The sequence below is a fragment of the Galeopterus variegatus genome, unplaced genomic scaffold, assembly GCF_000696425.1.
Source record: "Galeopterus variegatus unplaced genomic scaffold, G_variegatus-3.0.2 Scaffold5107, whole genome shotgun sequence".
NCBI lineage: Eukaryota > Metazoa > Chordata > Mammalia > Dermoptera > Cynocephalidae > Galeopterus > Galeopterus variegatus.
Genome location: NW_007731218.1, coordinates 146,244 through 158,594, shown reverse-complemented (window position 1 = coordinate 158,594; position 12,351 = coordinate 146,244). Strand labels below are relative to the sequence as shown.

General features: G+C 38.6%; 1 protein-coding gene and 1 non-coding gene across 2 annotated transcripts in view; both read left to right on the top strand.

Moving 5' to 3' along the window:
- The window catches only part of RAPGEF5 (Rap guanine nucleotide exchange factor (GEF) 5), a 127,249-nt gene that overhangs the window by 2,789 nt on the left and 112,109 nt on the right, over positions 1 to 12,351 (top strand). The window contains exon 3 of the mRNA XM_008588925.1: positions 9,797 to 9,922. Coding sequence (XP_008587147.1) covers positions 9,797 to 9,922 — 126 coding nt within the window. The remainder of the gene's footprint in view (positions 1 to 9,796; positions 9,923 to 12,351) is intronic.
- On the top strand, positions 2,415 to 2,489 carry TRNAI-GAU. The gene has a single exon. It is a non-coding gene; the product is annotated as a tRNA-Ile (tRNA).

Below are 12,351 nucleotides of genomic sequence, written 5' to 3'. Positions count from 1 at the left end.
AACTATAACAGAAACTGATGGCGTTCCAGATTCTCAGGTATGATTAATTCTGTGATAGCCCATCTTTGTATTCTTCTCGGTTGAAAGCAGTGAGATAGTGCAGGTGTTTGCAAGTGACACAGGTTTTACCTTTTGTGTTCTATAAATAGTCATATTACTAGAATAACGTACTTAGTTTTGATATAAAAGTGTTTCACCAAAAGGGCCCTAAATTGCTAGTCATATTTATAATTTGGTTCATGAGGAGGGACAGGCAGAGAGACACTCCACTCCACGGAGAAAGCAAGGAAGTGAGTGAAGATCCAGAAGGAGAGGCTGCCCTCAGGGCAGACCGTTCCCTGAGAGGCACAGGAGAACAGCTACTGACAGCACCAGCAGCCCGGGCATGGCCAGGCAGGGAGTGCGACGCCTCACCTGCCAGAGTCTCTGCCAGCCCCCACTATGTACATCAAGGCATGGATATGCTTTTGGTAGTAACTCACTGCCAGGTACTTTTGTGTAATAAAAACTTTGGACACCCTCGTTCTCTCACTGTTAACTTCATATAAAAGTGGATCATTTTAAAGACTCTTAACCTGGCTGACCCAGGGCACTTCACATTTAAGGTTCTAAGTCTGTTGATTCTGGTCAGAATAACCACATTAACTTTTTCATCAAGATTGCACAAGTTGTAATGTTTTAATAAGTTCATATTGTTTTTCTACGGGATATTAAAAATGCTGCAATCTCCAAGTTGATACTGAAATTACACTTCAGATTTCCAAGCAGACTTGCACAGGGATTCCCCAACTCACTGTATTTACTACTTTCTTGAAGATTTCTTAATTCATTAAATTACTAGTGACATAAGTATTTCCAGATTTAAACTATTAGTCTTTATTTTGAACTTACTTTATGAGCAAAAATCTGTTGGAATGCAATTTTATTTCTCAAAAGGATGCTCAGACCTTGCTCTTCATGACTTTGTGATTTTACTCAGTAACGGTGACATAATTTTATGATTTCATTTCTGTATGTGTTCATACATTTACAGGACATAAACAGGAATGAAATCATGAAAGCAGTGAATTGGTAAATAGATCAGGAACAGATTCTGTTTAGGTTTGAAAGTTGACAGTTAAGTTTGGTGGGAGGCATAATTATGAGTGTCATAGGCCTAGGGTGGTGAATAGGAAGGAAGGCAGCTGTCACCTCCTCTGATGTGTCTGAGAAAACTTGATCTGCTATCACGGTAGAACCACCAGTTTCATTGGCTTGATTCTGCAGTTCCATCTGTACAAATGCTCTGGGTAGAATCTGTAGTTCATATCATGTGAGGGGAGCTTGAAGAAAACTTTCGGAATTTCTCCATCAGATACCTAGGCAGAATTAGAAATGAATGTGCGTATGTGTGTAATTTACACACACAATTTATTTATTTGATTGTGTGTGTGCATATATATATATAATTGCTTGAGCACCATATGGCAGGCTCCATGGTAAGTATTTCAAATTACTGTGGTCTTCACTGTAGACTACATTTTAAGCAAATAAAGTGGAAATTGGTTTCTCATGCCTTCTTCCCCATATCTGATGAAATGTGGTATTGTGGGGAAAATGCCCCTTGGCTGTTGAGAACTTTGGTATATGAAGGGTCAAGACGGTCACTAACCAGAGAGACTGGGCCCTGTTGTACACAGGTTTCCCACCTACCAGAGAACTCTAATTTCCCCTTATCTTTTGGTGTCTTTTTTCCTTCTCTCACTAAAAATATCTTTTTTATGTATGAAACTCCCTGTTTTAATGCTGTGACATGTGGGCCGAATGAAGACAGCATGTGGATTTGGGTTTGCCTCCCAGCCCTTCTTCCTGGTAGATGGTACCTTTGGGCAAGTTCCTCAGAGGCTCAAAACCTGTATGTTTCCGTAGGGTTCCCAAGCCTTAGTCACCATTGTGTTGCCTCTGTGCTGGGCATTACCTAGCACGCGTGGTTTTCATCTTTGTAAATGGAGATATTGTAAGATTGTCATGAGGTTGAAATGAAGCGATATAAAAAAATGCCAGCAATCCTGGCACGTGGAGGAGGTTTAGTAAATGTCAGGCAGCATGAGGTTTAAGAGCGCTGCCTCCAGAGACAGACTGCCTGGGTTCTTTTCCTGGCTCTGCCACAGCAGCCTTAGGCAATTTAACTCAGTTCTCCTGTGCCTATATTCCTTTTCTGTAATAACACTGAGAGTTTAGACTCTGGAAGCACTTCATACATACTAGACACTCTTCTAAGCTCCTTATTTTTATTAACGTATTTAAACCTCACAACAAACCCAAGGAGGTAGATGATATAATTTCCACCACTTTACAGATGATCTGGTCAGCAGAGGAGACAGCTTTCAAAATAAGGCAGTCTGGCTTTGTTGTCTTTGCTTTTAATAGGGGCTGGCCAGTTAGCTCAGTTGGTTAGAGCATGGTGCTGATAACACCGAGGTCACAGGTTCGGATTCCTGTACCAGCCAGCTGCCAAAAAGCAAACACACACTGTGCAAACTGCCTTTCTAACTTCTGTAAAATGGGTATAATTGTTGGGTTGTTTTGAAGATTAGATGAATATGTGTGATGCATTTAGAACAGTGCCTGGCACACAGTAAGCACTCAGTACAGTTAGCTTCTACCACTTATTATCATGATCATCTATCGCACTGCATTCTGGTTTGAATATTTGATATCTAACAAGGCTGGGGTGCAGTATTACTCTCTGCCATTATAGTATCTTCACATACACAGAACATTCTAGTCTCTTCATTCTTTTTATAGGACTAAAGAATTAAAGAACCTTTGTCAAAATGTATTGGAGTTTTGCCAGTGTATTGAAATTTAGCTTAAGGGTTTTAATGTGATCTTCCATGAGTAATGTATAACGTGTTGAACTTTGGAAATTCTTGCCTCGATTCACTTGGCCATTCATTGTCTCCTATCCCTCCATTTGAATCAATTATTTTAATAAGTGATAATAATTGTCAGTTATACAAATTAATGGCCAAATATTTGATAATTTCTCAGTAGCCAAAGGTAACTTTTTTTGAAAATATACTGAAAAAAGCTCTTATTCTGTCATAGAAAACAGATGATCCTTTTCAATCCTTTATATTGAAATTTGTTAGAGTTTGCTTGGTCTCTTTTTCAACTTCTGTATCATTTTTCAACTTTGCTGCCCTGCTTAGCAGTGTGGTCAGTAATGGATACAATCTGAGCTGCAGTTGCCCTCAAATCAAAACAAGATAAAATACCGGTGACCTTCCAACTCCAGTCTGAAAGTTCAAGGAATCAAGTATACGAAATGAATGAACCCCTACTTTATCGATTATGTAATTTTACAATACTCTATTTTGAGCTTAATCAGGAGGGATATTTCTGTAAGTACAATACATTAAGAAAGTATTTGAGGGAAATAGCAATTATAAATTCCATGTAACTGTGATTTCTGCCTCCTTCCCTGCTCTCAGCATGCTCTGGCAGGACAGGTCTCAACCAGCAGTGTATTAACACAGGTTATTCCACAAAGCAGGAGGACCAGAGGAATGAACCTCCCTGAATGTCCATTGCCTCACCTGTGGACTGTGGGGTTGGGGGTTGCTGAATGGTTTCTAAGGCTCCATGATGTCCTGACATGGTGTCTGAGGCCTGTGACACTCTGCAGGTTAGTGAGCCTGCCTTGATATCACACTTTCTATTATGTGCATTTCTCACATGGATGCTTTGTAGTCCTTTCCCCTAATTATCAAAAGGCATATTTTTCTATCCCCAAGATAACTTTTTCATAGGTTTTTGTTCCCCAAGGAAAGCTAAGAAAATGAATACTTGCTTACCTAAAATTATTATATTTTTGACTATGAACTATCTTATGAATTTTCCTGGAAAGAATCCTTAATGTTTTCTGGTTTTGGATATAGGTACATACAATTAGATAATGTATCATCCCAACCTATCAGTGTTTTATTTAGTTGTTTATGTTTTCTGTTTAAAATATCCCCCCCCCAAAAAATCTATGAATTTCTATTCAAGATTTAATTTTTAACAAAATGAATGTATTATGTAGTAATCAATAAGAATTTATCTGAGCACCATGAACTGTTATTGAACAGCATTTGTATCAAATAGCATTCTATTATTGCAGAACTGCCTTCATGAAAGATGGTCTCTTTCTTCCTGGTTTTCCTTCCCATGATGGCAATTTTTGCATGATATTTTACCCGGATGTTTTAGAAAAAGTGATTTTTAAAGTTGAGATAATGCAAAAGATGTTTCCATACATAGAATTGTGGTATTTCACCTTTTGTCACAGAAAGATTGTTCATTTATTGTCCATGTGGTCTTTCCTAAGGGAATTCTGTCCAAGTTTCCTTTTACCACTAAGGGAAAGGACCCAACATATTTATGACTCAGTTTATAAAGGGAACAGACTTTTCATTTACATTCATAACATTTCTCTTCTTAGATACTGAAAATCATATGAATAGCTTAAATTATATATTACAAAGATTTTTCTTTTTTTTTTTTAAAAGATGACCGGTAAGGGGAACTTAACCCTTGACTTGGTGTTGTCAGCACCACGCTCAGCCAGTGAGTGAACCGGCCATCCCTATATGGGATCCGAACCCGGGGCCTTGGTGTTATCAGCACCGCACTCTCCCGAGTGAGCCACGGGCCGGCCCCTATTACAAAGATTTTTCTAAACAGACCGTGGTATAAGGCTCTTTAATTCTTTTGACAGTTACACATTAATCTTTTATTTTTTCTGGCTTAGCAGTGTTAGGTAAACTGTTTGCAATTAATTTCACATAGATAAATTAAGTAGATCAAAAATGTGAAAGTCTAGATCAAGGGCTGTTAGTTATCTTGCTCCTCCTGCCATAACAAAGCTCCCAAAATATATTAATAAATTCATGGGTTTCTTGAATTAAATCACTAAATTATGGAGCTGTGACAGGCACCCCCAGAGAACATCTGGTTTAGCATGGTGCTTCCAAAAGATCACTGCCTTATAAACCAGCTAGGATGTATGGGCGTCTCTCTGAGCTTAAAGTTCTCTCCAGGGAATGAGGAAGCATTCATAACCCTCCTTGAAAGCCTTTTTAAATAGTTTTTAAACTATTAATCCTTTTTAAGCCTTTTTAAATATATAAGGAGTTCTACAGAAGTGATTATCTTGTGAAAAATGCATGTAGACATTATGCAGAAACCAGAAAATCAAGACTGCTATATTCCTTCTTTAATAATAAGATGTGAAGTAAAAAAAATAATTGTTAGTCGGGAACCTATTTTTAAAAATAGCATTATGTGTTTAAAGTACATATATGAGGGCTGGGTGGTTAGCTCTCTCGGTTAGAATGCAGTGCTCATAATACCAAGCACCGGGGTTAAGGGTTCAGATCACCAGCCAGTGCTCCCCCCACCCCCCTGTAAAAAATCACCACATTTGATTTGTGTATCCAAGTACATGGTTCTAATAAAAATGTTTCCTCCTAAAAGAAAAGTCTGTATTTAGGATCCTAATTATATGATGCTGAATGAAGAATGTTTAGAGTTCCTTAAAAATCATGTTCACGTAGAGACCAAAACCAAATAATTATGACCTCTTAAATTTCCTTCACTTAATTTTTTTATTGCTGATGCTTATCAGCTGTTTAAAATGTATATCTATATCTATATCTATAGGACCCACAGAGAAAAGGAAAAGACTCTTGTCTCCAAATCAGAGACTGTGGGGACTTTGGAGCCTGTGCTGGTGAGAGGGGGTAACAGGCTCCATACTGCTCTCACCTGGGTACCCCACCAGCTCACCCCCACCTGGGCAACACATACCCTCTGCATACAGGGGGCCACTGGGGAGCAGAGAGAGGTCAGGGCTAATCCATCCCACTACTGAATAAAGCACAGAGTAGGTTCCGAGGTGGGAGGGTCATTAGCATCCTCTGTCCACCAGCGGGATAGTACATTAAACACTGCGAGGGTGAAATGGAAGGAGACAGAAGAAAGCCTAAGTGGTCAACATAAATGAATTCCTTTAAGTGTCAAAATAATTTAAGAATATTTATCATTCATGAGCAGAAATCACCGTAGTTTCCTTGCCTTCCCAGTTGAAAGGAGGATACTTAAAACCCTTAAACCTGTTTTACTTTCTCTAGTATTGATTAAAAGAGCATTTCATGATCCGCCCATATATTTAGCATTGTCTCAGGTTGTGGGCTCCATTAAAATCCTGACAAACAGAAGGATTCCCTGAGGAGAATGGCTAGGATAGTGGAAGGATCTAAAAATAAAATGGAGTGAGTCCTCATGCTTGACAGTCTTACACCACTTCCCTTGTGCAGTTTCCTCTTCTCTTAGGCCAGGAGTTGACTGCCGCCTGTTTTTGTAAATAAAGTGTTACTGGAACATAGCTGTGCTCATTCGTTTACGTATCAAACGTATCGTTTCCTGCTGACTGCAGAATCGAGTAGTTGACGCACAGATCCCATGGCCCATGAAGCCTAGAATATTTACTGTCTGGCCCTTTACAAAAATAGCCAACACTCGCAACTTAAATGACTGTTGTGTGTCTTCTTTTCTTGTACCTCCAGCATCTTCTCCCTACAATCCTTACTCTCAGCTAATAACTTGACTTCTCATTTTTCTGGGAAATAGAAGCCTTCAGAAAGAATTTACACGTGTTTCTACCACCAAATGTGCAAACCTCCCTGTGTGTTTACTCTCCTGTTCCAGAGGAAATATGCATGTTCGTATTTCTGTCTGGGGTAGATCTTTATCCTCTCTTTCCTACTCAAGGACATCACTCTTGAAGATGCCCTGCCTCCCTCCTGCATCATCACATTTCCCTCTCTACTGGGTGATTTCAATACGCATAAATGTGCTGGAACATCCCTCATCATGAGATCAGCAAGCAAAACTCCCAACAACGGCACTCTTCAGCTGGTGTCCCGGTCCTCGTCACCCAGCTCCTCAGAAGAGTTGTCTCCCAGTCTCTGTTGAACCTGTGCTAATAAAGCTTTTGTCCTTACCATTTCAGAATGAAATTGCTCTAGTTGAAGTCACCAATTACTTTTGTCAAATTCAGTGTCAGTTATTTTGAGCCCTCTTACTCGATGTTTCAGCAGTTATTCATGGTTTTTCGCTTCTCCTCTTGGAAACACCTTCACTGCTCTCCAGATTCTTCTCCTGGAGCCACTCCTCTTTAGTCTCCTTTTCTGATTAACTCCTCACTTTCCCAATATCTCAACATTAGACTCAGTTCCTGGATTTCCATCACTCCACTGGTAAAACCAGAGGGATACTATCTATACTCTGATTAATCCTGAATTTGTATCTCCTGCTTGGACTTCTCCCCCAAACCTCCAGGCTGCCAACCCACCAACTCCACTTGGATGTCTTTCCAATCTCAGTAAATGACAACTCTATCCTTCCAGCTGCTCAGGTCAAATATTTTGGAGACTACCAAACAACATAATCCGCTGGTCCTAGTTTTGAAATATATCCAGTTTCTAACCATTCCTTACCATCTCCACCTCTACTACGCATTCCAAGCCAACTCTTGCATGAAAACCAGTCTCCGCACTGGTCTTCTAACTTCACCTATGCCTCCCATCTAACCCAGAGCACAGAATGATCCTGGTGAAATGTAAGTCAGATTATGCCAATCCTCTGTTCAAACCTTCCAAAGGATTTTATCTCATTCAGAAAAAGAATCCAAACTCCTTGCACAGCCTGTGTATGGAAACTACATGATCTGGTCCTGTATCACTTCTCTGACCAGTCCTACCGGTATCTTCCTTGCCAGCTCCGTTCCAGCCATGCTGTTCTCATTGCTTGTCCTTGAACATGCCAGATGCACCCAAGCCTCAGGGCCCCTGCACTTGCTGTCTGTCTGCAACGTGCTTCCCCTGGACATCAACATCACCCCATCTTTACTTCCTTTAGGTTCCCACTCAACTGTCATCTTACTAGAGAATCCTTCCCTGACATTTCCATCTTAATAATACCTCCAATAATGTATCTGTCCCCATACCCTACTTTATTTTCCTTCCTATCATATATTACTCCTGATATTTTATACCTAGATGTTATATAGTCTACATCCTTTGTGATGTGAGATGTCATTCTTGTTATTCACTGCTGTGTCCCCAGAACCTATAGTACATCACTGCTCATATAAAATCTGTTGAGTGAATGAATGAATGAATGAATGAAATAATTTAGGGAACTAGGTGTATGAATATATATATACATATATATATACATATATATATGTATATATATATGGGGAATACTAAAAGGAGGATATAATAAATATTTGTATTTAAATATTTGAAAGATTGTCATATTGGATAAGGAATAGGCCTAGTTGAAGTTGCTTTAAAAGGCAAATCTAGTACTCATGGGTTGAAGTTGAATGGTTTTAGAGTTTTGTCGAGTGTGATAAGTGACTTTCCAACAATTCTGGCTGTTCAACAGTATACGGACTTTCTTATGATAAACTGAGATCTTTGTCTAAGGAAACTAAAAAGGAATGGGAAAACCACTTGTGAAGGATGTTGTAAAAATAAATCTTCTGACAACAAGCTGTACTCCATAAACATGTAAGATGAAAAACATTTTAAAAATAAGAAAATAAATCTTTTGGTGGAGGAATTCCACTTGTCCTCTGGGAGTCTGCGATTTGGGCTGCTTCAAGGATTTTTTTGTTTGTTTCCTTCCTAGTTGGAGGAACTGCTAGATAAAGAGATGTCACTGCCCACGGGAGTAAATATTTAGTCGTTGTTTTGCCTGGATGGTTCCATTTCTCTGCCCACCCAGCATGAGTATCTTTAGCACAAACTTGTAAGACTGTGAAGTTTTGGGTCACTTGCTGGCCCTTTCCCCATATTTGGTCAAGTTACTAAGTACATTCAAATCCTGTAGGTTGTGCTGGGTAAAACAAAGATTCCATAGTTTTGATTGTTCCTGCCAAGTATAACTTCAGATTTCTTTATTAGATCATGTCTTGGTATGTCAGTATGAACCATTTTGGAAAGAATTTGAGCAGAAACAGTTCCTAATTTGTGTGTAAGAATGAACGTATTTTTTTCTATTCTAAAGTTCTAGATTTGCTTACCTCCTCATATTGTTACTACTTAGGTGATTTGACCTAATAAAAAATATGATGCTTTATGTATAGTTGCCAAACCCTGATGAATGAAATTTTAAGCTTTCTTTTTCCCCATTATTTTTAATAAAAAATTTCACCGTTTTTCATGCAGCATTAGGGATATTTTTCCAGTTGTAAAATAAAAGTACTTTGTGATCTTGTTAACTGTGTATATGTGTATATGGAATGATCTGGTGGAGCTAAAGAATTGGGAGGTTGTGTAGTGTTATTTTTAGGACTCTGTATCACTTCACCCTTTTTGCCAGAGTGGTTGCTGGCTAACTTTCCCATGAGTTTTTAACCTTTTGCTAGGCTTTGCTTATGTAACAGGAAACAGGCTGTCAGGAACAAACAAATAGTGGCATATCAGGCTCACACTTAGCAGCAAATGATTTAGTTTGCTCTGCCCTTCACTGTCTTAAAGTAGACTGATACACAATATCAACTTTCAGTCTTTTGGCATGGCATTTCTAGATTAAAATACTTTAATTTCAATTTTGGAAAGGCAAAATATTTTACCAAGACCATGATTTAATACAGGAGTCAGAAAAAATGAGCTTATTATAAGGTGAAATTTGCAGTGGTGTCATGTCCTGGGACTGTGGATTTAAGTATATCTTCGCTTTTTCTCCAACTCTTAAGGCAGGGGTGATGTGCAAGCTTCAAGAGAGAGATGATATCGGACGAATTGAACTGGTCCAGAAGCTGGCAAGAGAAAACTGTCAGTTTTTGCAGACGGATAAAAAAGAGCAGGAGAAGTCTGAACACGTAAGCCTTTTTCCTCTTGGGGACACAGGTTTGAAGGGGTGGAAAATGTTTCTGCCTGGTTGTATGTTTGAAGGAAAGAATATTTTTAAATTCTTTAGGTCGTGGGCTTTTCCCCTCGAAAAGTATCTTCCTTAGTAAAAATGACAACTGCCTGTATCTCTAAGCCAGTTGTTTATGACAGTGAATTTATAAGGGAACTCTTCTCAAAAGTAAATCATGTAGGGATATGAGAATACATTTAGGCAAATATGAATGCATTGCCACTTATGATCCTGATTTGATGGCTTTCAAGTTTGACTTTAGAAGTTCCATCTGATAGTTTGAAGAATATGAATTTTGAAAGAACATTCTGATGTACTTTTATGTTTACTACTGGGGTGGATCTAGTTGCCAAACAAATGTATCCCAAGTCATTAGAAATAGATAACAGAGGAACAGATTATAGATGCTCTCACAGAGTGGGAGGGTCAGAGGGAGTTTTCCCAGTATCTTACGAATGCTTGTGTTCCAACAAGAGTTACATTGTTTGGATGTAGTTAAAACTGGAGGAAAAGGACATTCTGCTTGGTCCTCCTGAAAGCAGTTATTCAGCTTGAGCCTTAGAACTGAGAATGCTGCCGTCATGGGGAAGACAAGGGGATCACTTTCTTCTGCTACACATTGTTGTCTGTTGGTTTTGTTGTTGTTTCTAAGACTTCACTCTCAGTGCCGCCCTATCCAGGATTGCTCATGAAGGGCAAAATTCCTCTGTGCTTATGAACGTATTTCTCTGACTTAAATTTTTCCTTGGAATTTTATTTCCAACCATTTCCAAAGGGGAAAAAGTTGTTTCATGCTTTTTCTGCTCCAAGTGCATTAGGACAAATGACAGGGTTTTACTGAGCAGGAGGGGAGGTGAGATATTGAAGGCTGGCTGGCTGTTTAGTTTCATCTCTAACAATGCAACATTGAATTGTAACTGTTAGTGTCTCAAGGGGGAGAATAAGACAGTTTCAGAGCCTTGTGATTGCACTGTTTTGGGGTGGCTATTGACTTTGAGTGCAGTGGAAGTATCTGGCACCTTGATTTTGCTAGGTACTATTGAAAAGTTTAGGGGCTTGTTTAAGTTGTTAAAAGCACCCCGAAGGTGGACTATATCAAAGACCGACTCCTAACCTCTGTTGTGTCCTTAGGATATTTGAGTAGCTTAATTTTCTCAAAGCAGTGCTCCTTTTAATTCATTTTAATTAGAAGAGCAACGGTTTCCATATGTCATATATGATTGATTTTAAGATGCACATTTCCTTACATTTTAGCATTTTTGAAATCAGGATGAGTCTTAACCATTAAGCATACAAAAACATGACATAGTTTAATTGTGAGCATTTTCTTTCCTAGTAGCCCTTAAAATGAGTGCTTTATCTTACAGTTGACTGCAGATTAGATGCAGTTAACCAGTGACAACTTGAGGTAGAGCGTGATCTTACAAAATCAAAGAGTAGAGTGCCACTTCACCAAAGTTAGAAATCTTCATCTTTAGGGTGGGCCTGTGGCTCACTGGGGAGAGTGTGGTGCTGATAACGCCAAGGCCACGGGTTCGGATCCCTATATAGGGATGGCCGGTTAGCTTACTTGGGAGAGCGTGGTGCTGACAACATCAAGTCAAGGATTAAGATCCCCTTACTGGTCATCTTTAAAAAAAAAAAAAGAAAAAGAAATCTTCAGCTTTAGGCCACAAACACTTTATGCTTGTTAAAAAGATACCTGTGTTGCCTTTGTCTTATATTTAATTCAATCCAGAATACTGGAAATAGTTACAGCTAAGGAGATTATAACACCCTCCAAATATGTAATTATAGAAATCTGAACTTGGTGCTGATGATTATAAAGGACTTCAACATGAGACAGAAATTTAGTGGCCAAATATTTCCAGCTTTGCTTATGGTATTTACTCGTTACCTTTAAACTTTCATTTTAAGTTTGTAAAATAGATCTCTAAGGTTTTTTTGTTTCTTGCAAGAATGTCATATGATGGATGCATTAACAACTATGAAATGTTTGTGCTTCTGAGAGAAATGATGGTATAATAAATAGACATTGGAATTATAACTTTTTCTATGTAGTTATAGAAAAAGTTATAGTTTTCCTGTGAAGCCTAAAGTAAGGAAAGGTGAACATTAAGGATCTTTCTCTTTTTAGTGATATTATAAAATCAACCATTCTGTGATTTCCCTTCTGTAGGATGACATCAGGTGACCCAGTGTTTAACTCTCAAGGCTGATATTGCTATTGTGCTCCACTAAATGAATTATTTAATACTAGATGCTTACACTTTTTACAATAATTTATTAGAAATAAGAACCACCTGATAGTATATTTTAATCTTCTATGTCTTAAGCATTTGATATATCTATACCTTTGCTTACCCATCAACTTCACAGTGTTCATGA